This window comes from Rhinolophus sinicus, chromosome 1 (genome assembly GCF_057876585.1).
Source record: "Rhinolophus sinicus isolate RSI-liver-muscle chromosome 1, RSI-T2T, whole genome shotgun sequence".
Taxonomy (NCBI): Eukaryota; Metazoa; Chordata; class Mammalia; order Chiroptera; family Rhinolophidae; genus Rhinolophus; species Rhinolophus sinicus.
Genome location: NC_142501.1, coordinates 53,886,333 through 53,913,937, shown reverse-complemented (window position 1 = coordinate 53,913,937; position 27,605 = coordinate 53,886,333). Strand labels below are relative to the sequence as shown.

At 44.0% G+C, this 27,605-nt stretch overlaps 1 protein-coding gene across 2 annotated transcripts in view; it reads right to left on the bottom strand.

Moving 5' to 3' along the window:
• The window catches only part of SLC4A8 (solute carrier family 4 member 8), a 68,329-nt gene extending 41,077 nt beyond the window's left edge, over positions 1-27,252 (bottom strand). Inside the window, exons 1-6 of one of the 2 annotated variants that reach the window (XM_019724540.3) lie at positions 27,051-27,252; positions 13,565-13,646; positions 5,226-5,393; positions 4,592-4,727; positions 3,143-3,303; positions 866-1,054 (exon numbers count right to left, since the gene is read on the bottom strand). In XM_019724540.3, the coding sequence (XP_019580099.3) occupies positions 866-1,054; positions 3,143-3,303; positions 4,592-4,727; positions 5,226-5,393; positions 13,565-13,646; positions 27,051-27,095 (781 nt within the window). In that variant the 5' untranslated portion in view covers positions 27,096-27,252. The remainder of the gene's footprint in view (positions 1-865; positions 1,055-3,142; positions 3,304-4,591; positions 4,728-5,225; positions 5,394-13,564; positions 13,647-27,050) is intronic. The other variant, XM_019724541.3, reaches the window with a different exon arrangement.
• Positions 27,253-27,605: the final 353 nt, after the last annotated feature.

Genomic DNA, 27,605 nt, shown 5'->3' with positions numbered 1-27,605 from the left:
TCTACTCGGTCGTGGTTAAGGGAGGACAGAGGTCTTACTACTCCTGTACCTTCTTCCTGAGCTTTGTAATCCTCTTTTCTTCCTCTATTAAGGTAGTAATCCTTCACCAGAAATGTACATCAGAGAATCCTATGAAGAACTGTGCAAATGTATAGATTCCCAGGCATATCCCCTGCACACTGTGATCCAGTAAATGTGGGGACATGGAGAGAGCAACATAGACCCGGTCCTGCCTGACCAATCAGCCGCTGAAAATTTATTGAGTGCTCACAACCCACCATGCACCTGGCTAAGGGCTTTGTGTGCATTAAGTTATTGAAGCCTCACAAGAAACTTATGGAGTAGATCCTAGCATTATCCTTATTTTACGAGGAGGAAATGAGACTTCAAGAGATTGAGGAGGTCGCCCAAGGTTATACACTTTGCAAGTGGTGAAGCCAGAAATCTCAAGCGTAGAAGTCTGACTCAAGAGTCCACGCTACTGTACTTTGTCTCTCTAATCTAAGACATTTCTATACTCCAAGAAAGCTCCTCTCCTGCCCCAAAGAGCTGACCTCCTCTTGCCCCAAATTATCCCCAATGGGGATGTCTCCCAAAATCTACATGAGTCCTGAGGCCACTCTGGGGCACAAACCTCTCAGCCTGAGTCCACTGAGGTCCCTCTGAGGCATGTGCCCTAGTGACGAGACATAGTCACCAGTCTCAGCTACCCACTTGCCAATCGCCAAAAATACTGTATCTAAGTGACTATGGAAACATATAAGATTATTGTAGCTCCTACCCTCTAGTAACTTAGTATCTCCAGCTAGTTCCTTAATGTCTTACTAATGAAAAAAGAGAAAACAGTCACTCCTAATAATCTTACCATTTTTATCCATCGAATGTGGATCAGATTGTTTCTTCCCAACCTCAGCAAAGGAGCGAACAATGGGAATGAGGTTATTTCTCTTCTTTTCATTCTGATGATGATGCTTTTTGAGAAGAGCTTCCCGTACTTTCACCCTCACGCTGTCATTCAGGTCACTGAACAGTTCCTGCTGGTCCAGAACCAGGTCTGGAAAACAGACGCTAACATGAATGCTCAAACTGATGGTCAATGGACCCAATGAGGCCAACGTCAGGTGGGGTCAGGGTGAGGGGCACGGAGTAGGGGGGAGCAGTTCAACCAGGGTCACTGAGGTACAATTCCCGCTTCAGTGCCTGAAAGAGCTATCTGAAGACAGCAGCTGTGACGAGTTATACTTTATTCGTACAGCAAGTTATTAATATTAGAAATAGAAACTACTGAGCACTTACTATATGCCAGGAACTATACTATAAACGTTACATAGATTTTCTAATCTAATCCTTATAAAAACTCTGAGAAGTGGCTAGTACGATAACAATTTTTATAGATCAGAAAACTGAGGCCTAAACATTACAAAATTTCTCATAGCTAGTAAGTTGCAGAGCTGGGATTCCACCCCAAGACTGTCTGACTCAAAAGCCCACAATGTTACCCATTGTGCTCTGTCATCTGCCAAAGTTCCTCTATATTCCTTTCTTCCAAAATTGTAACGTTGCTGTGATTCATCACTAACATGAATACATCGGGTGCCGACTGTGGAGCCCCATGGCAGTTTTACTTCAACCCTATATACCTCTCCTCAGGCCCCCCCAAAACATCCACATATTCTCAACTCCAACTTCATCCATGACTATCGGAGTGCCGGTATCAATTAATAAACAAAATCTATTTTGAATATTCAAGCCAAAGAACCGTATTTCTCTCTCTTTAACCTTTATATCGATTGGTTCCTTGCCCCCATATTATAAACACGTTTCAGGATCCTTCATCTTCAGGGAAAAAAAAAGAATAAGAATGTCTACCCCAGTCCCCCTTTATCTAATGCCTCCTCTCTCTCTCTCTCTCTCTCCTATCACTTAAAGTTCTCAAAACAAAAATGTCGCAGCTCCCTGTAATTTGGCTACTTCAGTGAAAGTGCTTTTGATATAATCATCAATAACCTTCCAGTTGCTAAATCTGATGGATATTTCTAGTCCTTACCTAACCTGACCTCTTTGCAGCAATTGACGCCTAATGAATTGAAATTCTCTTTCCTCTTGGTTTTTGTAGTGGGTTAATGGTGGCCCCAAAAAAGATTCATCTGTGTACAAACCCCTAGACCTGTGAAAGTGATCTTATTTGTGAAAAGGGTCTTTGCAGATGTAATTAAGGATCTCGAGAGGAGATGATACTGGATGATACTTATAAATATCTTTATAAGAGAGACACAGATGAGAAGTCCATGTGAAGACAGAGGCACGTGGAGTTATGCAGCTGTGAGCTAAGGAACAGCAGACCCGCTGGAAGCCGGAAGCAGCAAGGAATAACTTTTCCCTAGAGCCTTTGGAGGGACACAGGATCCATCCCATTAGTGCTGGCCCTCCCTTTGGGTCCCCATGTGATCCCGGAGAGGCAGAATTACTTGGATACCAAAAATGGAGAACAATTTGGAGAAATCCTTATTTAACCTGTCCATCCAAATCAAGCCAGGCTGAAGGAAAAATCTTCACACGCACCCAGGTGTTTCCCAAACTCCATTCCCAAAATATAGTAACTTAACACTCAACCACTCCAGGAAACTCCATCAGACATCTCCCCTTCATATCTTGCTGAAGAAGTGGGGGTACTTTGGCTCAACTTCTTACATGTGTTCCCTAGCTGCAATATTTTTTAAATCTTTCTTTAATTTTTTTCTCTGTAAAACTCCCAGTTGCCCCTTTCTCTAATTATTATTAAACCATATCTCCATTGTTGCAATCACATTAATTGTTCCATGGCTATTTTCCCCACTAGAAGGTGAGCTCCTTGAAGGTAAGAACTGTCGTATCTTTATTCCCATGTGCCTAGCACATTATCAGGCAAAAACAGATACAAAATAAATGTCTGTTGAATGAACAGATAAATGGAAGACTAAACGCCATGTCATTTGAATCTTGTAGCTTCTTAGTTTGAAACCCATTCCACAGCTGAGAACATTGAGGTCAGGAAGGTTAAGTGACTTGCCCAAGGACACACAGCCACTTTATTGTTTCCTCTACACCACACTTCTTAATTTACAACGCAAACATTCCTCTGTTTTCCCTCACCTAACCTTACCTGAAATTTCTTCTATGCTATTTGCATGCATATCCAGAAGGACCGTTCCATTAATAAGGCAGCTCCTTAGTTCAAAGAGACTGTGCAGTGAGAGGGTGGCCACGTAAGGCTTGCTCCAGCGCTCTCCTCCATCCTCCACATCTTCTTCAAACTTCAGCCACCTGAAAGCATTACAAAGAACTAAATGCCAAAGACAGAAAATGAGGACTTTCCAAGAGAATCTTTCATGTAAGCCACAAAGAAAGGTCTCTGAGTCACCACACTGAACACTGAAATCTAACCTATATGCTCAGGGTACATTGGTAAGTGAAAACAGCAGGCTGTAAAACAGTGCAAGATTGAGTATAGTCTGATTCCATTTTTACTAAAAGAAAATTTAAAAAATACAAACATATACATGTATAAGACACCAAGTATTATATTCCCCATTATCCCTGGAGTTCCGCCCATAATATTTTTTTTTTGCTTATCTTTATTTTCTAATTTTTATAATGAGCATGCATTACTTATGCAATTAAAAATAGATCTACTCTATGTCATTTGGATACACTGACAAATCACACTAATAAAATGATAACAGTTTTCTTTTTTAAAGAGCCTATCTGTGTGACCTTTAGCAGTTTGCAAAGACAGATGATTAATTGCCTGTTCACTTGGTCTCAGGTTGACTGGCTTATTTAATCCTCTCTACCCACAGGAAACGTCCACAGACACGGCACGCATCCAGGCAGAGCTGTTCCGATGCGAGCCGGAGCCACGCGCTGCTAGTTACCCACCTTGCCTCCTTCCCGAGGTTCAGACATGTGGCTTTGTATCATCCATAGCGCTCACTGGCCCGTTACTAGCGGAACCCTAGGCATGGCCCTGGTTATCTGAGGGCTCTTCTGGGGTCTGAGCCTCAGACAAGCACGGTCACTCTACAGCTATCCCAGGAAGCCTACTGGCAGGCTGACCATAACCCCAAGCTTCTCTAGGAGGTTGGAATGTCCCACAGGAAGTTCAAGTCTCAAAAATTCTGGGACTTCCAGTGAATTAAAATCCAAATGTCCCTATGGTTCACCTGCAGGAAAAGTCTGGACCTATGCTGTGTCTTCTGGGCGAGGTCCAAACCAGGGTGACCCCATCAGGCATCTTCTAAACCAGACCTATGTCATCAGGATAGCCCACAAAGTACTCTGGGTCCCAACCAAATAGGAGAAGACGCCCTGAAGGTTCCATGTTTCTGTCACCAATCCCAGGCTCAAGATCAACTGGCAAAGGTGTGATGAGAGACATCACAAAAAAGAGGTTAACATCAAGACTCTCCATAGAAGACTCTGGAATACCAGCCCCCATGTCAGTCATCACTTCTCCTACGAAGAAATAAAAGGCTGGCAGACCTGTCACTTGCTGACAGGTACATATTTGCCTTCCAAGCAAGTCTTGACCGAGCTTATTTTAGGGCCTCACCTGGCTGTCTCCTTCCACTCGGCATCTTCTCCCTCTTTCATACAGATCTCATCCAGCTCTGTGAACAGCTCGTGGGGCACATGCTCTTCATCTTCCTCAGTGCCAAGAATGAACTGCACACGCTGAGATGGTGTGTCTGGAAAATCAACCACAGAGAAAGGTCTGCTCCCAACCTCAGCTTAGAACAGAAATAGCAGTCTGCCATACTTAGCGTGTCTGGGGGTCTTACAACTTCAGGAACATACAGAAGATAATCCCGAATGCAGATCTAAAAGATTTCTTTACCCCCAGAAATTTTTTTAAGAGCTCTTCTGTGGAAGCAGTTTCATGGGAGGAAACAATTATTAACTAAGACCACTTGAGGAAAACCCGCAAGAAATTGGAAATCTGATGAATTTGATCAAAAGGAATGGCTAATTCTCTAGTAAATGACTTCACCTACTATGGTATTGATTTTGGGGGCCTGAATTGTATAGTTTTCAGGAAGATACTTTTGATTCTTAGTGGCAGTTCTCCTTCTTGGAAGCAAGCTCTGAAAACGCTCTAGACGGGCTAGAGAATCAAGACCATCTGCTTCTGATGCCTACCGCACATTCCCTCAGCCTCACCACGCCTCCCAGCCATGGATACCCACCCTCTCTCCCGAGGGTGTTACCGTGGGCCAAGGCCTCAGGGCCTTCCTCCCCCTGGCTGGCTCCTTTGCCCCGGCCTCGTCTCCGGTGCTTCTGGCCATGGGTTCGGTGGTGCCGATGGCTCTGCCGGCCCAGTGGCATCCGAACCCCCACGTATAGAGTTCTATGACCTGAAAAGAAGCAGAAGGTCGTACAGAGAATCCTTTAGTAAAAAGAGACTAGCACATTTAAGGGGGGTGGGGGAGAAAGCATACAACTCTTCAGCCTGGTCACAACTCTGCAATTATAAAACTTCAAAGAGTTCCAGAGCTAAGAACATAGAGATATTGGAGCTGAAGTTCTCCTTTGTCCTGCATGTGTCTGCAAACCTCACAGAAGTGTTGTTAAGATCAAAGGAAATAATGTGTGTGAACATTAGAGGCCAGTACAAATGCTAGTTGTTGTTATTACAATGACAATTTGTACAATTGCTAAAAAGCAACACAGTCACTCTATGACAACTGCACCAAGTGTTGACAGGGAGACAGTTTAGAAAAGTGGTTAAGTGCTCAGGTCAACCTGCCTGGGTCCAAAACTTGACCTCATCATTCACTGGCCTTGTGACCCTAAACAAGTTACCTAATCCCTCTGTGACTGTCTTTAAAAGGCAGTACTAAAAGCTTATTAAACTCAGAGGGGTTTATGAGCAGTAAATAGGATAATGTATGTAAAATGCTTAACACAATACCTGGAATAAATTTTAGCAGCCAATACATTCTAGGATCAGTTTCCTTTTTTTTTTCCTGCACTGTAGAATACACACTGTAGAATAGCAGTGAGAGACTGGTTACAAATCAGAAGGAGCATAAGGGCAGGGGTTATAGGAAACGATGTTACATATTACACAAAAAGAGGGGAAACATGACAAAGTGACCCAACAGCATTCCTCCCTAGTTCCTTCTTTTCTGCTCCCTCATTCCTTCTACCTTATCTTGTTCTCTTCACGACTCGCAGGACTCTCGCAGCTCCGCCTGGCTTCACCTGCCCTCCTGCCAAGCCTGGAGCCCAGAATGAGAAGCTTCTAGGATGTTACCACCCCCAGCACACAGAGCCTTGGTTTTCTCCCATTTCTGCCCACTTACTACTGCTCAGCACTCTAGATCTCAGGCGGCCTCCCCGTATCTTCCACCACAAAAACCATTCCAGTCTTTAGTCCCTGTCTTCAAAGGCACAGCCGTCCCCACAGCTCCTGCCTCTGAGCAGGTGACCTCGCTTCACGTTTCCATGAGAAGACCCGGCCCTCTCAGGTAAGCCCGGGTCCACCTCAGCCTGGCTTGCTTTCCTCCCCAGCTTCTGCTCTTTGCCAGGCTAATGAGCAGTGAGCATCATCTCCCACCCCTCTGGAGTCCTACTCCCTCTCTCCTTTCCACCCATCCCTTCCACGGGTTTCTTGCCTACACACATGCTCAAGTCACCCTTATCTTACAAAGAAACTTTCCCAATGCAGTGCTACTCTCCCAGATTTCTACCTTGCCCCCTTCCCTTCTCCATCAAACCACTTTCAAGAACAGTCTACCAACCTACCACCCTTTGCTCACCATCCCCTTATTCCATCGCCTCTGCAGGTGACCACTCACCACTGCACTGCTCTCATTAAGGACATCAAAGACCACTTCATTTCTATCACCAAATCTCTGCCGCTTTACGTCTCTCAGTTCAATTCAGGAGTTTCTCGAGAGCCCATCACATTCCAGGCAGTATCCGGGTCCTTTTACCACTCCCATTACTTCTTCCCCTTGGTGGTCGGGGCTCCCTTGGCTCCTGCCCCCCCCCCACGCTCGCACTCCTCTGACTGTGCTTCTCCATCCCTTCCACAGTCCACCAAAGGAAGGCTCCCTCGGTTTGTCTCTTGGCCCTTTTCTTCTCTTTTTAGTGATATTTACTCTCCTGATTTGAGTTCACTTCTACAAATAACCCCCAAATCTTTATCTACAGTGATTCAATACATCCCAAAGCAAACTCACCATCCTCCATCTCAAATCAGGCTCAGACTCATCTCTTCAATGTTTCTGCCCATGACATAACGATTCTCTCAACTTTCCAGGCTGGAAACCTCCGAGTTACCTTAGATTTCTACCTTTATCCTTTGCCCCTTGGTGCTACATCCTACAGGTTAGGGACGTCCAGTTTTCTCTCCTCCCCCTTTGACTCCCGGAGGGGCCTCCTTCCTGTCTCCCACACCAATTCAATCCTACAAAAAAACCAATCACCCTGAAGCCCTGCCCTGATCCCGGCTCACTCCTCCACAGTCAGGCCCTTCATGCTCCAGCACACGAAGGCCCCCGCCTCCTTTCTAGTCTTTTCTTCCTCTCGGACACATTATACATTCAGTAGGGAAATACCTCTACAAGAAGTGAGTGATCAGCTCAAGAGAGAGCAAAGTGGAAATTCCACACAAGCTCACATCGAATGACGGTGCAGGGGGAGGAGGAATCTAGAGACGTGCACCTTCTGCATCTACCCCAGCGACACAATGGCCTGGTTCGGACTCTGTCTCCTTCTCACGGCTCCGGCTGCTGCAACATCATCTCACATTGTTTCCTCTACCTGAACCAAACGGCTATTCCACAAAAGTGCCAGTGCTTTCTGGACGCTGACTTGGCTCACTCCTTCAAGGTTCATTGTAAATGCACCTTCCTTCTTGGTATGATTTCTGATCTCCCGGATCAGATGTGCCACATCCTTCCTCTAAATTCCCAGAGTCCTTGGCTAGCATTCTCTTATGCACTTACGTTATGCCTTGCATGTCAGTCTTATCTCCCACTACTCATCTGCAAGCTCCATGAGGTCCCAGGCTAGACCTTCTTCCTCTTGGAAATCCCTCACATAACAAAGCACAGTGTCTTATGCGTGGTCATCCATCCACAAATATTCAGAAAACGGAGTATCTCCTAAGTGCCTCCACCAGGAACAGAACCTCTTAGGACCTCCCCAGGAGAACACAGTCTGACCTAAGAAGGTCTCTTATCTGAAGGGACCACAAAAGGAGTGAGTAACCAAAGTGACTGTGTTTAGGGTGGGCGAGATACTCACCAGGCCATGAGAGACTGAGAAGGCCCTTGCGAACCTGAGAACTGAAAGCTTAATCCAGGAAGACCTCCTAGATGAGGGGATTTTATGGAAGAGTTACCAACTCTTCACCTTCTTCTTTTCCCAGTAGTGGGGTTTCCTAAGACTGTGCTCAACTTCTTTGGGGGAGTCCTTGATAGTGCTCTTCCCTCCAAATGAGGTTCAAGTGACTTAGGGTCCCGCTCTAACACTCCTGTCTCTATTTCTCCCTCCTTTTCTTTGTCCACCCCCATCTTCCAAATTCTGAAGTGATAAAGTAAAATAAAAAAGAAACAGTGAAGATTAGAGGAGAAGATGATCTGAGATTTGTTAGAGTATTGAGAGGCAGGAGGATAAAATATTTAGTATCTGGTAGAATCAGACTTATTACCCTCTGCTCTCCCTGTCTTAGAACAGTCCTATGTTGACTTGAGTACCTCTCAGAACATTTGTGACAGGAAGATCTCTAAATATAATGTAGTCACCTTACAACTCCATTAAAATAATACAGAGCCCGAAGAGGTCATTTGCTAAGATGTGGGGTTCCAGACCTCCGACAATATATTAGTGAAAACTATCAAGTGTGAATACCATCTTAATGAAATACCATCTGTTAACTAACGAGGTTTGCCTATAGTATGTGAATTAGGTCCCCGTACACACCACGAAGATCAGCCCAGGCTGGAGTCACCTAACTGTGCCAGGTCCTGTCCCAAGGGCTGAGGATGCAGCACAGAATCTCTGTCCTCAAGACACATATTCTAGTTGGGGAAGATAGACATCATAAAAACAAAACATATTATTTTAAATATGGATTGATTATTATGAATAAAATACGGTAAAGTGCTCGAGTGTCTGTGTCAGGGGTAGGAGGGAAAAGGGAGACTTGAGTGAAGATGATTAGAAGGGGTACCTGAGTGATGAGAAGGAGAGGCCATGAGAAGACCTGGGAGAAGAGCATTCCAGGGAAACGGAAGATCACGTGCATAGTCCCTGTGACGCAACGTGCAGGGCTGGTTCCAAGGCCAAGGGACAGCCAGTAGGGCCACAGCAAGTGAAGGAAGAAAGGAGAGGAGGGGGGAACGTTCGAGAGACAGACAGGGCAGATCATGAAGAACCCGTGGGCCATAAAAAGCATAATTAGATCCTAGAGAATCACCTCAACCAGCCCCTAAAACGGTGACTGACCTAGGTGTCAGACGTGTCCAGGTGGAGCTGGACTTAGGTGAAGAACAGTCTGAGGAGTAACACTCCGTCCTCCAATAGAGCCACCCCAGCCATGTGCTTCCTCTTCCTGGCGAATCCCCCAGAAGGTGACTGGCCAGGTTAGGACCTCCACTTCTCCTTAAGCACATTCCACATACTTCCACTGGGCTCGTGCTGGTATATTGCTCATATTACTTAATTTTAACTATATTCTAAAGAGAAATTGGGAAGACAGTGATTAGGTATTGGAACCTGTATTATTAGATCTCATTTTCTTGGTTAATTTACTCACTGACACTATTGAAATCAAACAAGGAGGTTGGATCAAATGACTTTTCAGGTCTTGTCCAGATAATGGCTAGTCCGGGTTCTAATGTTCAAGACCTAGGAAAGGCTGAGGCAAGGGCATTCTCTGGAGAAGTCACGATGGTTCAATTGTTCTCACTATCCTTTCTTATTGCGGCAAAAAGAGACTATAGAAGAGCCTCAGTAAATGTTCATTGAGTAAATAATGCATGGTTTTGCTTGATATTTAAATTCCCACTAGGCAGGTGGGGAAGACTTCCTACAGGTGCTTTTGAGGGCTCTGGAGGAAGGAAGGTAAAGCTTACATCCTAGACAAGGGAGACTCTTCCTCCTGTAGGAGTTTGAGGTCTAATAGGTTCTCACAAACATCAGCCAACCACAGGGCCTGTCTTTTGAAAACAGCAGTGAGACAGGCAGAAATGAAGACAAGCCCCGGCAGGGCTCAGCACTAAGAAGGACCGCGTGGCGATCAGAAAATTAGGCATCAGTTTCTAGGCTGAGGACTCTGAAGCAGGACGTTGGATTTTCTGAGTGAGATCAGCAGAAAAGATGACAAACGAATGGACACTAGGAGATGAAAATAGCACCAATAAAAGCCATTCTCTCTAACTGGATTCCGGCAGTCTGGGGACTTCACGAAACTAACCCCGTCCTGTGGTCCCTTTGCGGGCCGTGCACCTGCTCTCCTGCCCACATCGCACAATCTTCATCCCCCTCATCTACCTATCCACTCACCCGAATTCCACCTCCTTCCCATCTAATTCTCCATTCTTTTCCCCCGTCATTGTCAAATCTACTCTTTGGGGGCTATCTGTATGCAAAGACAAATATTCATGCCGTAAAACTTATGGGAAAGATGCAACATTCGTGTATATTTTTAAAAATAAGTAGGTATACACATACAGACATCAATCATTAGTGAACTGGAACTGAATCTTGCAGAGCAGGACAGAAATCGCAGTTGGAATTCCACCCTGCAGATGGCGATTGGGCGGACCATTCCCTACAGACAGAAGTCATTAGCACGTACAAAAGGGTTTTGTTCCGTTCCGACCCCCTGGGCTACAGGTTGATTCCATCAATAAGTGCAGGGGGGAATCTAATATGTGGAGCAGATGCAAGCCTTTTTTTAAAAAAAAAAAAACACTTATAAATGTGACCAAATGTCTCGTACACATTTGTTAAAAACTTATTAGAAGGTGCTAAACTTACTCTAGGATTCATAAATCTAGTAGTTAATCAGGAATAATGATCCGCCAGGAAAAATGGAAAAATCCATTCCTCTAACTAAAGCAACTGCTCCGTGCTCCTCTGGGACTGGGAGAGCCCACTGAAGCACATCGCGGACTATCGCTCTTTGTGAGTTTATCTTTGGAAATCTGTTCTAATGTTTGCTTTTTACTCTTCCCATATATATAAAAAAGCAACATCATGGTTTAACGCACCATCTCCAACTGATGGAATTACTTTATGCAAAAGACCCACACTCACAAAAGTCTCTCACAATGTCCACAGACTTAAATCTCAGAGTAGTTTTGAAAATGGGTGAGGGAATGGTTTACGTCATGTGGGGTTGAGGGTATGGAATAAAAGGGAAAGGAAGACCCAGGGATTTATCTGCAGCCACCCAGCCTTGCTTCATGGCATACAGATCGAATCAGAATACAATTTACTTGTCTTCCATCACAGTGGGATTGATTTTATCCCACACCTTCAAGAGACCATGCGACCCTGAGTGCAGCCTCACTGAGTCTAGGGCTGCCCTCAGAGGGAGTCAGGGCAGAGCCCACGGCATGTCCAGCCCTACAGCAAATGCCCTCTTCTCTCTAGAGCTGCTCTGAAACCACATCAAGCCTGAGGAGTAGGCACCATTTGTTCTCCATTTGCCTGGAGTGCCTTTTATTCATAGCGATAAATAAACAAGATCCTAGTTTTCAAAAAGGTCTATGTAGGAAGGACCATTTCCCGATGCACTATCCCCTAGTGCTGACATCATCATAGATGGCTTTCTTTTATGGCAAAATGGACAGTGCGTAAGGAATACGTGATGTCATCATGAGCAGCTGCTCCGACTGCCTATTACTCAGCTGACTTCTATGCATGAAACAGTCTCAGGATTCAAGAGAGTTTGCCCAAGTGTATTAGTCTACTCCCAAGGAGACGAGAGTGTTGTTCATTAATGGTTACTTCCTTGCTGAGGATAATCTAATGGACCCAAGCAAGTAAACAGAGCAGCACTGCCCGCATGGAGCAATAAGAAGGCAGAGAGGCAACAGGATTCTCAGGGTAGAAGGAGGGCAGGGAACACATACAGATGTTTACAGAATGGAGCAAGATGTGGAGGTCGAGTGGTTAGTGCTGGATACTGTCCTCCCTTGCAGGCCACGTGGGAGAGTGGGAAGCGCAGACTTCCATCCCAGGCTCACCTAGCATTAGACCAGATGACCAGGAGCAGCTTCCCCACGTGTAAAATAGGGATAAAACCTGTCTTCGTTGTTGCGAAGATAACAAAGACAACTTATACAAAGGCCCTAATCAAATGCCTAACACACAAGGGGCACTCAACAAATGTTCGTCTCCCACCATCACCCCCTTTCCTTCTCCCACTTTCTCCCAGTTGCTGATATCTGCGTTAGCTCTTCTCCTAAATATTATATCTGGTTAAAATAACTTGGAAAACATGACCTTGATATATCCAAACTCCACTGACCTCCACAGAGCCACCCACGTAAGTTCTCATGGTAACACACCCAGAGGCTGAGTCAGCCTGCACAGCTTTTGCTCTCCCCATCCAAAGGACAAGCTTTCTCTGGGGACGGTACAACTTTGATGAGAAAAAGTCATGGGAACAAGCAGTATGGAGAGAATATTTCACATGCTGTCCCTGTCATTAGAAAGTTGCTGCATCATAGCCTTCGACATTGCAGAGGCTGTTGCAGGGAGTTCACAGAGGCTTTTTGGAGCCAAATGTGGGTTCACATTAGAGCTATATAGACATGAGCCTTTCTCTAATAAAACTGAGCATCACCACGTATCAGGAAACCAGGCCCCACAGGGAAAAGGAAAGCAGGACACCACGCCACAGTTATGTGGGGAGCTGGGGGTGAGGCAAGAGAGAAAGGAAAAAGAGCCTTAATAAGGTAAACTACACAGAGCAGGTCAATAAAAGTGCCTCTTTCTTCCCTCCATTTCAGTTGGGCTTGTATACAACTCTGCTGTCAACTCTTAAATATGTTATAGATGTGCATGTATTTTCCCTTTTCTTGTTTAGATGAAAACACCAGGCAGAAATGGGTATACGTAGAAGGGAAGAGCAAACATTGTACGTGGGGTATAAACAGTGTCATAGACAAAATGAGTTTTAAAATTTGTCTTTTTTTCTTTTAAAATTTTGTATATATTTATATTTCTAAGGATTGTCGATCAATAAACTGATCTGAGTACTTCACATTCTCAAGGAACAGGTCATTTATTAATATTTATATTGGACTTCACAATACTGAAAGCACTGTCTCACATGCTGTCTGTTAGATCGTAATAGTAAGACAGGTGTTATTATCCCTACTTTTATTTAACAGACAAGGAAATTGCGGTAAAGGGAAACTAAGTGGGTTTCCCGCAACGTCTTACAGCTAGTGAGAAAGAGTTAGGACTCACACCTAGGTCTTCTGACGGCAAAGCTTTTCCTCCCACACCAGCAGTCTCTTGCTTTATCCCCGTTACATAGAACAGCAATTCTTACCTTCCAATTCTTCTTTCTCATAGTGAATGTTGAGAATCGTACTGGTCCCACCCTGATCCACCACAGCTTCTTCATCTGGTCTCTGGTGAAACATAAATAAGTAGTTATAGTAATACCCCCACATTCATTCAAACACTCACTTAAGTACCGTGCATATGCCAGACCCTTATGCAACACTTGGAGGAAATACACAATGCTCTCCGTACATTTTTAATCTGAACTTCTCCATTAACTCGGAGATGCAAACATGGCAGCCATTCTCATTCTCATTTTATAAATGAGCAGCCTGAGACTCAGAGAACATTAAGTAATTACTGCCCAAGGTCACAAATGGGGTAAAAGGCAGAACTAGGAACGAGCCTAGGTCTTGTGACTACAGATTTCATGCCCTTTCTACCTCCGCACCCACCTGTACATCCATATAACATGTTCTCATTTTGTAAGTGGTGTCAACGACATTGTCTCATTTGGTGTAAACTGGTCTCCTGCAGCATTTGAGTCTGTTCACCACTCTGTCCTTGAAATCCTCCATCCCGCTCCTCTGACCATATCTCCTCTGTCTCATCCTAAGGCTCATCTTCTTTCTCTAACCGTAATTTCCAAGGAAGAGCGCCCTACCTTTTGTTTCCCTCACTCGAGTCTTAACAATTTCAACAGCAGCCTGAAATGACGTGGCTCAGTATTTGACAAAGGACGAGGATGCCGCCCCTCAAGACCCATGTATCTAAAACCAAACGAATATTCCATCCAAAACTAGCAGCCTGTGCTCACTCACTTTCCCTTACCTCATTCGCACCATCATTTCTTAGCCCACATTTGAAATTTCAAACTTATTTATTCATCCATTCCACATGTATTGAGTGCCTATTATATGCCCTCAAAGAAAAAGTTCCCTTTCCTTAACAAGACCTCCTTTGCAATTTCTCTCAAATTCACTCTCACTTCACACCCACTCTATCCCAACTCTCCAATGCTTTCAGTCACACTGGACATTTTTTTCAGTTCTGGAATCACAATGAGTTTCTTCCCTCAGTGCTGCTCCTTCTGCCTAGACCTACCACCCTCTGCCTGCTACCCCCACCTCCACCACCAGCCGCTAATACTCAATTCATCATCCCACAGATCTCAGCCTAAATGCACTTCCTTGGAAGTCTTCCCCGACTACCCTTCTTCTGAAATAAGCTAGGTCCCTCCATTTCTATGCCCTCATAGCACACTGTACTTCACCTTAGTAATGAAATGTCTCTGCTCCTTAAGGGAGGGATCATATCTGTCTTCCTCTCCACCGTTTCCCCAGCACTCTGCACAATTTTCACATAGTAGGTGCTCAATAAATCTTTGTTGAAAGAATGAATATAATGGCACCTACCTTATCAAGACCGTCATCAGACCCTGAATTATTTCAAAACGTACCTTGGTTGATTTCCCTGCTAGTCTATTTCCCTTACCAAACCTATAGCTCCAGCCAGGCTCCCTGATCCCATGGGCACCGTGCACATTCCCACCTTCATGCCTTTGCTTGCACTGTCTGGCCCTTTAATGTGCCCCTCCCCCGACTACCCAGCACACCAAATTCTCACCATCTGTCCAGGTCCTGCTCAAATTTCCATCTTAAGTGTTTTTACTATTTTGCAGTTATCACCTATGTTCCCAAATAAGACAACCCTGAACATAACACAGTCCATTTTCCCCATAAAAAGATTCAAAAAATGTTTTTGAGGGCAACTTGAATAAGCAAACTTTTAGGGAAGTAGATGAAATACTCGAATGTCTAGTTATAGTATTTTATTTATGAATGTAGTTTTATGGACATTTAATTTACATATTATTAGTACCACGGGATAATCTACAAGATACAAAATTAAGTGTAAAAAGCAAGGTGAAGAAAACTGTATAGTTTGCCAACATTTAGCTAAAAAAGGGTGTTAGAACATAAGTATCTGCTTATCCTTACAAACATACAAAGCGAGGGGGCGGCTGGTTGGCTCAGCTGGATAGAGCACAGGTGCTCTTAACAACAAGGTTGCCAGTTCAATCCCCTCATGGGCCACTGTGAGCTGCGCCCTCCACAACTAGATTGAAACAACTACTTGACTTGGAGCTGATGGGTCCTGGAAAAACACACTTAAAATCAATAAAAGTTAAAAAAAAAAAAAAAATACAAAGGAAGAATAAGCCATTAAAGATTTTTTTTAAAGTTACCTATAGAGGGAGAAAGAGGGCATAGGGGAGAGAAGATAAAAATAGAAACTAAAGGAGAGATCCAGGATGGCAGAGTAGATAAATACCGTGCCTGCTTCCTTAGGTGAACACCTTAAAATTACAACTAAATTATAGCACAATCAACCTGGAAAACCATGTGAAGTCAGGCTGAACAGAAATTTTATAACTGAGGATATAAAGAAGAAGCCACATCGAGACTAGTAGGAAGGGTGGAGATACGAAATGGGCTGGCCCCAAACCTCCATGTGGCAGTTGAGAACCGCCGGGAGGGATAGCTCCGCCATAGGTCCCCCCGAGGGAGCAAGAGAGCCCAGCCCCACATGAGCCTCCCCAGTCCAGAGTACTAGTGCCAAGAAGAGGAGCCCCTACATCTGGCTGTGAAAAACAGTGGGGATTCTGACCATCTAGGTGGGATGGAAGGCTGTGGGAAACCCAGACATCCTCTTAAATGGCCCGCAAACAGACTCTCTCACCCCCAGGCACTCACCCTGCGCTCCGTCATAGGGATGCAGACTCGGGGGGCGGGGCATCAGAGGCTTCTGGGACATCAAGCGTAACATTTGCGTCATAGGTGTACCAGAAGGAGAAGAAAGCAAGGGATTGAGAACCTTTTTGAAGAAACAATGACTGAAAACTTTCCTAACCTGGCAAAGGAAATAGACATAAAAGTCCAGGAAGCAAAGAGAGTCCAAAACAAGATGAACCCAAACAGGCCCACACCAAGACACATTATAACGAAAATGGCAAAGGTTAAAAGACAAAGAGCAAATCCTAAAAGCAGCAAGAGAAAGGCAACTAGTGACTTATAAGAGAGCTCCCATAAGACTGTCCGCTTATTTCTCAACAGAAACTTTGCAGTCAAGAAGGGACTGGCACAAAATAGTCAAAGTGATGAAAAGCAAGGACCTACAAGCAAGGGTACTCTACCCAGCAAGGCTATCATGTAAAATCAAAGGACAAATAAAGAGCTTCCCAGACAACAAAAAGCTAAAGGAGTTCATCATCACCAAACCAGTATTACCGGTACAAAGAATGTTAAGGATGGCCGGTTAGCTCAGGTGGTTAGAGCTCAGTGCTAATAACACCAAGGTTGCCGGTTCGATCCCTGCATGGGCCACTGTGAGCTGCGCCCTCCTTAAAAAAATAAAAAATAAAATAAAAAAGGGTGTACAAGGAATGTTAGAGGAACTTCTTTAAGATGGAAAGAAAAGATTAAAATTATGAATAGTAAAATGGCAATAACTACATATCTATCAATAATTACTTTCAATATAAATGGATTAAATGCTCCAATCAAAACACATAGGAGAGCTGAATGGATAAGAAAACAAAACCCTTACATATGCTGCCTACAAGAGACCCACTTTAGATCGAAAGACACACACAGATGGAAAGTAAAGAGATGAAAAACATTATTTCATGAAAATGGAAACTTAAAAAAACAAAGCAAAAAAAGCTGGGGTAACAATACTTATACCAGACAAAATAGACTTTAAAACAAAGGCTATAACAAGAGACAAAGAATGACCCAGTAATTCCACTTCTGGGTATTTACCTGAGGAAACCCAAAACTCTACTTTGAGAGGACCTGTGCATCCATATGTTCACTGCAACATCGTTTACAATGGCCAAGATATGGAGGCAGCCTTGCTGTCAGTCAATGAAATAATAGATAAAGAGGAGGTAATACATACTGGGGGTGCCAAAAAAATGTATACACATGACTTGTGTTCATCTTTTGTTATCAGTATATATTGAGTATTACAATTTTAATACAGTTTTTTCCTTTCTTAAAATGTGTATACATTTTTTTGGCGCCCTCTGTATATATAATAGAATATTGCTCGGCAATGGAAGGGAATGGGTTCTTGCCATCTGCAGCAGCATGGATGGACCTGGAGGGTATTGTGCTGTGTGGAGTGTCAGACAGAGAAAGACAGATGCAATGTGATTTTGCTTATATGTGGAATCTAAAAAACAAAACAAACAAACAAACAAACAAAACAGAAACATGCTCAGATACAGAGAACAGTTTGATGGTTTCTACATGGGAGAGGGTTGGGGTGTGGGTGAAAAAGGGGAAGGGATTAAGAAGTACAAACCGGTAGTTACAAAATAGTGATGGGGATGTAAAGTAAAGCACAGGGAATATAGTCAATGATATGGCAATAACTACGTATAGTGTCAGTGGGCACTAGACTAGTCAGGCGGACCACTTCTTAAATTATATAAATGTCTAACCACTATGCTGTACACCTGAAATTAATATAAAATAATATTGAATGTCAACTGCAATTTAAAAATTTTAAAATGGGGTAAAGGTGAAGCGGAACAAGAGGCCCAAATTTCTGGGTATAACACAAATAAGTCGTGGGGATGTAATATACATATACAGCATAGGGAATGTAGTCAATAACACTGTGATAGCATAATATGGTGTCAGATGGTTGCTGGACTTATCATGGTGACCACTTCCTTAGGTATATAAATGTTGAATAACTATGGTGTGCCCCTGAAACTAATATAATATTGTAGGTTAGCTATATTTTTAATAAAATCTTTTTAAAAAGATAGAAACTAAGCTTCTTTGAATATACCTAATTTTTAAATATTTTACATAATTTTGTAACAAAATTAAATATGTTTAAAGCAATTTCCAGAAATCAAAATCAACATGAAAACAAACACTAATGTGATGGTATAACTATTCCAAGGGAAATGATTGCAAATAACTTGAAAACATAATAAACAGACCAAACATCCTTAGTAGTGTACACCCTAAGGACAAAAACAATTGAAGATCTTTAACTGCTTTTTTGTTGGTTTTATTATTCTAAGACTGTTGTATATTGTGAGATAAAACAAATGAGTAATTATGTGAATTTTTCCAGTTACTCTCAATGCGACAGAACTGGGATTCTCAGCAGGGGTGAAAGGAGATACAGTTTTAAGATAGAAGGGAAAACCATGCAGTCCTGAATTTGAATTAGAAGTATCAACAAGAATATAAGAAGTATTTTTATATGTAAATGTTTAAATTTATATTTTCTAGCTCTGTCCACTCAAAAGGCTTAGAAAAAACGATCACCCAGTAGCCATGAGTATCATTAGCACTTAGATTGTGGTCAAAGTACCATTTTCTACTAAAAGGCACTCAAAGACAACCAGGGTTGTGCCAAAAGGACTCAGGAGCCTTTTGGCGAGGTCCCTTGCCAAAAATAGGACAATTTGAGCATCAATAAGGGTAATAATGCAACAGACTGAATACCGGGAGTGCCAAAAAACGTATGCAAGTGGAAACTTTGGTCACTGTTGCTCAAACAGTAGTTCACCATAATCATAAGTGTCTGGATGCTGAAAGTAACCTCTTTGAGCACCTCTCGTAATTGCAGAACTCAAATGTGACTTGTATTCACCTTGTGTTATCGGCGTATATTATTACAATTTTAATACAGTTTTTCTTTCTTAAAATGTGTATACATATTTTTGGTACCCTCTGTATATCAAATATGTTGAAATACATGAATTCATAATGTCACTTTAAAAATTACCTAATTGGTCACCATTGGAGGATAATACTAATAAACCAACTCATTGTTTTGAAAACTAATAAAAATTTATCCTTGTTTTCCTATATAAATTGTACCATAGAGTAGATGAGAGAAGTTTCTTATTATAGAAAAGAATAAATGGAAACAAGTGTTAGAATTAGAACATTGCCATTTTACAATCCCAAATGGATTGTATTGATTTGTCACTAACATCACAAAGAGACGACCAGACATTATATGCCTCCTAATGGGAGACCTTATCGCCACCCATGAGGTCATCTTACCAAATAAATTGTCCCTGAATCTGATCAAGCCTCTAAATCTAAATTGGTTTAGGAGAAAAAGGAAAGGAAGGAGGGAGAGACAGGGAGGGAAAGAAGAGTGAACTAAACTAGAGAAAAGGCCCTGTTTCTAAGTCTCCTCTTTTCTGTACTTCCTTCTAGCTCACTGACAATGGCCCTCTATGTAAATGTGAATTGATTTGGGTGCCTACCACAAGGACAAGATAAAATAAAAAAGAACTAAGGGGGTTAAATACACATGAAAACGTTGAAATTACAAGGCACCTAGTGAGAGAGAAAGCATTGTTATGAGCCTTGAAAAATGAATGAGTTAGAGCTGAGTAGCAGACCAGATTCTCACTTAAAGTTAATGGACAAATTAAAAGGCAGGGGCAGGGCTGCCTTACATAATGGCTCCTGCTGGGGGAAGCAGTCACAGAGGCTGCAGGGGAGGGGGAAACGGCAGGCAGCAGAGCCCACCTTGAGCCCTCTCCTGGACACATCTCCACTGCTGCTCCACTCTGGACCTGTGGAGCTGGAGACCTGCCAAACTCAATCCCACCTCCTTTCCTGCGGTCAGTTTCAGACTTTTTACCTCCAAAGGCCCCTTTTGTCTTTTTTCCTAAGGATCTAATGTTGTTAAAGATTGTAAGTAACACTCTCCCATCCATTCCCACCCCAGACCAAAAAAAAAAAGAGTCAAGCATTTACTAAGTTCTGATATATTTAACCATTTTTAAATCAACACATATAGAAGTGGCTTCCAGGGTTTCCAATCAGCCAACTGAGTTAATGCAATTAGTATTAGGAACAAACACTTATTGAGCACTTACTATATGCCTAGTATTGTGCTTTCCATATATTACCTCACTTAATCCTCACAACAGTACTAAATCAGGCTAAATTAGATCGCACAAGAGCTAAGTGGGATAGGAAGAACACTCTGTATTCCTTAGTATTATTCCCATTATACTCTAATACTGCCCAAAGCAAAGAACTTGGTCATTTTGGAGAGCTCGCATCACCTAATCATGAATTAATGTCCACAGTGACAGCAGCTCAAGACCCACATTATTACTTTCTTAAATCCTTAGTGCTCTGGTACTGCAAATTGCCCCTTTACTGACCAGCCTTCCGATACTTCTCCCTCTCCTTACTCACTTCCATTTTCCTCTCCATCCAGCAAACTCTGAATTCTGGTCCCTAGGAGACCCCATCACTGAATCTGACCCACATCCCCAACTCTCCAGTGCTGTCAATTTGACCTTCTCACTGCATGCAGACAGCCAATAGCAAGAAAAAGGGGTTCCAGGAGGACTTGGGAGCTGTTCCCAACCTCTTCACAGGGGCCATGAGCTCCTGAATACCCATGAACCTCCTATTCTGACTCTTCAGCAGCCTCCTAGAAGCCTAAAATTTCAAAGTGGCTCTGGTTTCAGTGATTCTTTTACTGAAACCCACTTGGAGTCCCTCCTGCTTAGTATAGATTACTGGTTAACACATTATGGTAGGCAGAATGTTAACCAGCTGAATTTAAAATAAAGAGATTATCCTGGATTACCTGGGCTCAACGTAAGCACCACAAAGATCTCTAAAAATGGAAAGGGAGACAAGAGTAAACTCAGAGAAAGAGATGTGAGGCCAAAAGCAGGGTCTGAGACACGCTATGTTGCTCGCTTTGAAGATGGAGGAGGGCAACTAGAAGCCAAGGAAAGCAGGCAACCTCTAGAAGCTGAAGAAGCCAAGGAAACAGATTCTCTCCTAGCGCCTCAAGAAGGAAACACCAACACTTTGATTTTAGCCCAGTAAGAGCTTGTTGGACTTCCGAACTACAGAACTGTAAGATAATCAATTTGTGTTGTTGCAAGCCACTAAATTTGTGGTAATTTGTTATGGTGGCAACGGAAACTAATATACATTATGGCTTCCTAACTCCCAAGACCAGAGTAAATGTGTTACTACCTGACAGGAAACAACCAACCTCTCCATTAGCTAAGATTTGTTGCTGTTACCAAGCAGCGGATTTAGAATAAACATGGTTGCTTTGCTGTGTCCTGGTTACGATAATGGCAGGCTGGACTGGGAGCCCTATCTACCCTGCCAAGGCAAACCACGAGCTAAGACAATTATCTACAAATTTTGCGGGGCGTAAATTTGCAGCCTGAATTGTCCCAGAACCTCAATTCTCTGCTTGGCCGGACAGTCCATGACTCTCCTACTGAAGTTCCCCAGTAGAGCCGGCAAAGCCAGGAAAAGAGAATGCGCACAGCTTCGCCAATTCCCACACAGGGAAAGAACACCTAGCCTGTTGTTGGGAGATGGTGAAGGAGTATGGATGGCAGCAATGTAGTGAGAGGAGAAACTGCTATGGTTGGTACTTTTGTTCAATAAGATTCAGCAAATATTTACTGACTGCTTACCATAAACTGACCTCAGAAAAGCTGACCTGCTCTCTCCAGAGCCATTCATTCATTCACTCATTCACTCAGCAAATATTTACTGAGCTTCAACAAGAGTCATTGGAAACGAGCATGCAGGTGTCCTTCAGGAACTCTAGGAGCTTTCTCAGGCCCACCTTAAGACATGCAGTGTAACTCTCTTCCCATCAGCCATGCTTCCCATTTATCACCCACTTACCAGGGTTTGTTATTCTCAAGATTTTGCAAAATTTTCCATTCTGAGCAGGCCCAATTCACATAAGAGTCTTGGTAATTGCCAAATTCACTTGCTCCCCCCTCCGCCACTTCCCCCCTCGCTGAGCCTCCCTGCGGATCCCAGCTCCATTTCGCTCGGTGCTGATGGTTCCAAACTCTCCAGCTTCTCCTCCAGCACTTCCTTCTGCTCAGTTTTCAAGTGCTGATCAGAAGAACTTGGAAGCTATAATACAAGGTGTCCTCAGTTCCAGTCTAAACTAGGGGCTCTCCCTAAAGCTTCCTGACCTTCTTCCTCCATTACTACCCCCTTTAAGAGCTCACTTACTCCTAAAATTTCAATAACCACCTCTGGAGATCTTATCAAATGTCAGGCAGGTCTATCATTAACTCATTCTAAAATTACAGCCTCCTGACTGGCTTCCTTCATTCCAATTGTCGGACGGGGGTGTGGGGGGAGTGTAATGGTCACCGTAACAGAAGGTATCTTAACCAGAAAACAAAGCAGGCAACTCCATAGAATATAATGGAATTTATTATAGGGTAATTTACTTATGGGAAGATTGGGTCAGAGCGGAAAAGATGACCCAGCAGTTCTACACAGATTATTCTCTACTAACAGACCCGTTACAGTACTGTTTTTTTACAGTACTAATGACTGACAGAACAAAGGGACAGAGAATGCAATAGCACCAGAGGCCATGTGTCCTGGTGGTCTTGTGATAGATAATCGCTTATAATCAATACTATCACTAGCTTGACATTTCTCTCAGTTGTCATGCCATTCTGGCTATTACTAACAAAAATACTTATGGCTACATATTAAGGAACACAGATAATGAACTAGAAAGCTATGATAGGCTTGCTAAGGACAGTGAAGCTGGTCAAGGGTCACCGCATGAAACTTCAATCCAGGACACAGAGACAGAGTTGGTTTTTTTCACATCTACAGCTATACACTAGTCTCTTCTCACTCTAATATATTCTTTGTAACCTTGCCACACATATTCCCCAGACACTTATGAAGTGCTCACTCTGAGCGACACACTGGTCTAGGAGTCAAAGACACAAGCTACAGTAATGCAGAGGGATTAAGGGCACATCCTTTGGAGAGGGGCAGCTCTGCCACTTATGACAAGTTACTTAACCTCTCTGCATGCATGGAAAGCACTTAATACAATGTCTGGCAAATGGCAAGTGCCAATAAAAGGTTGCTTACATAAACCACAACAACAGCGGGAGCTGTCAGATTAGTAGCAGAGATGAACATGTATATTCCGTAAGTAAGGAATGGGAGAAGCAACAGAACTCGGTGGGTGTCATGAGCAGAGAAGACAGAGTGATGAATTCTGATAGTGATATGGAGCCACCTCGAAGGTTAAAATGGAATATACTAGGTGGCCAAGAGGGGAAAGATTTTGCAGCTGGAGCACCTGAGCAGACATGGCGGCACAGAAGGAAGAGCTTTTGAGTAATCAAGTGATGGCCGTCTGTTCCCCTGTGCCAATCCTGACAAGCCATGAGCTCCTGCAGGAGAGGCCCATTGGCTCCGGATATGAGAGAATCTTTCATTTACTTATGCACCTACTTTATACCAGGCACTGTGCTAGATGACAAGACTTTGTGCCTGGTCCCTGCCCTCATGAAGCTTCTGTTTGAAAATAAACAAGAAATGAAAACAAGAACAATTCAGATAAATTATATTGCTATTAAGAAAACAAAACAGTAGCATCAGAAAGGGAGTGACTATGGGTAGAGGTCAAGGAAAGTCACTCTGTGGACATGACACTTGAGTCATGAGAAGGCCTAGGTAGAAAAATGTCCTAGGTGGAGGGAACGACAAGAACAAAGCTCCTGGAGCATGAAGGAGCTTGCCCTATTGAAGAATCACAAAGCCCATGGAGGAGTGCATGGTGAGAGAGCACAGGAGAGGCAGTCAGGGAGGGTGGGCAAGGCCTGCTCACTTTCAAGCTCAGTAGGCCATGTAAGGAGTTTGGATTTTATTCCAAAATGCACAGGGACGGCCCTGAAGGGTTTCAAGATAGGATATGACATAATATGATTTGTGTTTTTAAAAGCTCCCTCTGGCTGCCATGTTTAAAGTAGAAAAGCAAGTGAGAAGGCAGAGGGACCATCAGGAGGCTAGTACAGTAGTTCAAACCAGAGAAAACAGCATAGACTTATGATATTTAGATGTGATGTCTTCAGTCTTTCTCTGTTTACATCGAGCTACACAATCTCCTCGCTTTGCAAGGTCCATCTCCCCTCCAATAGCCTAGTTGGCACATTAGGAGGCTTAACTGGTAATTTTCAGTCGATTGACTGTGTCTCCTACAAGTCAGCCCCATCTCCCTTCCTGCTTGCACTCTCATTTCTTTTTCTCCCCATCTCCAAGTTCCCACTTGCCCACCACCTCACTCAGCCTTCATGAGGTCCTACTGTTCTCCCACTCTATTCCTTTTCTTCACCTCATCCCAGTATCCATGAAAGTTTCATGAACTAGATACAAAGGAGATAGTTATTTTCTATCCTACCCCAGAAGCTCTCAGCAATTATCAAATTCACAAAGCACTACCGTGTTTCTCCGAAAATAAGACCTAGCCAGACAATCAGCTCTTATGAGTCTTTTGGAGCAAAAATTAATATAAGACCCGGTCTTATTTTACTATACTATAAGACTGGGTCTTATATAAGACCGGGTCTTATTTTACTCTATTATAAGACCGGGTATGATATGATAGGATATATGATAGGATATGATATAATACAGAGTCTTATATTAATTTTTGCTCCAAAAGACTCACTAGAGCTGATTGTTGGGCTAGGTCTTATTTTCGGGAAAACACGGTAATAGAAGCATAAGGGTTATTATGATCTTGACAATACAACCTGTATACATTCTGCATGTTAAGGACTTTGTCTCCTCACATTCATTCCAGCCTGTTCTCCTCTCTGCAGCCAGAGACATCTTTTCAATTGGAAAATTTGATCATGATCTCATTGGCTTGCTGTCTCTGGCATGCTCTATCTCTTCCTCTCTCTCTACCTCTCTCTTTTCCTTCTCTCCCTGCTTAAACCCCTTCAGTGGCTTCCCCTTGTTCCTCAGAGAAATACCAACTTCCTCAGTATGGGCCACGATGGCCCTGCATGTTATGACGCCAGAGTACATCTTACACCATTCCCCTCACTTACTTTCTGTGGCTCTAGCCATACTGGCCCTCTTTTAGGTCTCGTAGACAGATGTACCTCCTTCTGCCACAGGACTTTTCAATATAGTGTTCTCTTTGTCTCCAAGGCCCTTTGATTTCCCTCTTCCCTTAGATCTTTACCCACGTTTTCTTTGACCTGAGACCAAGGTCAGAACCACTCATGGTACTATCTTTCTTTCAAAGCACTTATCACAGTTTATAATAATACATTCACTTGTGTGAATTAAAATGGTTATTTCTCTCCCCCGTACCCCCGCTCCACTAGCTGGGAAGCTCCAGAGGGCAAGAACAGTGCCTATTTTTGCTCATCATTGTATCCCAAACATAGAGTGAATATACTCGGTAGGCCTTAGAAGAATTAGATAGGAAAAGATTTTCCAAAATCTTAGACATGGTTCTTTTTTTTGATGGAGCAAGCAAAGAAGGAATTATGGACCTTCTAGTAGCAAACTATTTATTACCAGGAAGAAGAGGAGAGAGTAAGTGTCTGATACCCATTTTGCTACAAACTGAGTGTTTTCCCTGCCTCCTTACAGACCATCCCTGCTGTCAATGAGGCACTTGTTGCCAAGACCCATCACCTTTTTTGAGGTCCATCATTCTGCCTAGGAAGGTCCATCATTCTCTAAACAGCCCTCCACTTTAGATCTGACCCCCCCTTCAATCCCTCTTTCCACCTGATTGCACAGGAAAAGGGGAGTAGGGAACTCAATGAACCACCACTCACTCACTGGTGGTCACACAATAAACATTTCACAACAGCACTTCATTTTGCCTTCAAACTGACCCTGTGAGGTAAGGAAAGCAAATATTACCATTCCCATTTTACTCGATGAGGGAACTGAGGTTCAAAGAGGCAAGTAACTTACTCAAGGTCACACAGCCTGTGTGAGGTAGATGTAGATTTGAACCTACAGACTCTGACACGTAGTGCGATGCTTTTCCTTACATGAGTCACCCCAGCAGTTGGGTTATCAGTTACTTAAATCTGATTTGCTCACTCCCTTAAATAAACACCAGTTCCACACCCCTCAGCACTTCCCCAGCCCATTTCTGCTTCCCCACCCAGAACTTGTCAGGTGTCTGTGCAGTGGCGTGGAGGGAGCCATAAAGCTGGACATACTAACAGGGTTTGGTCCCAACCTCGAGTCTTTCCAGCTCTTCCTCTAAGCCATTGAAAAAAACAGAAACCCCCAGAAATAACAACAAAGAGGAGACCTGCCCCACCAGAGCAAGAGCCCCGGCTACCCTTTCTCTCACATTCAGGCAGGACACGGCGAGGCCAGAAGCCAGCCTCTCTCCCAACAGGGAGGACCCCCGGCGAACAGAGGTCACTGCCGGCCGCGCAAGGGATGCGGCAGTAATCCGCCAGCTCCGGGGTTTGGTCCAAGGTCATCCTCTCGCAGACCCAGCCGAATCCCCAACCTCCCGGAGCGCCCTCTGGTGTCTTGGGCTGGCTTCCCCTCGCCCTCAGGGAGTGGCCTGCGGAGCCCGATTGGGGGCAGCGGCAGGAGGGTGGGCAGAGGATGAGGAGGCTGAGCCCCGGGGAGTGGCGGGAGGCGGGGCCCTACCTGATAGCGGAGGACGCCGTCCGGCTCGTTACTCCCGGACGGCATGGCGGAGCCGAGCTAGGTCTCTCTCGCGGGCTCCAGGCCGAGCGTCAGCCGCCTGCACACTCTGATCCGGTCTGAACGATTCGCCTGAGCGGCGACCCCAACCCGGGAGCCAACGGTCAACCATCAACCGCCGCCGCCTCCATAGCCACCGTCCCGCGAGGCATCGCCGCAGCCAATCAGCGCGCAGCCTGTGCGGCCAATCAGGAAGCGGAGCACGGGAGGACGCTGTCCGGCGGTACCCTGGGCTACCAGGAGGAGGAGGAGGGAGCAGCCCGATGAGCCCCGGTTGCCGTGGAAACCGCCTCCCTCCCTTCAGGGGCCCCTGAGCTTGAAGGTCCTTCCAACTGCTTTGCTAGAAACTGAAAAGTGTGCTTCTATTTGCGGCTGCACCTGACCCTAGAAAACTGGGAAAGTGTCGGTTTTGTCTATTCGATTTCATTTCTTGGATAATGATTTTTAAATTCTGGGGAAACGTCCTTTGGAATGGTAGAAGGAAGTAACTAAAGATGA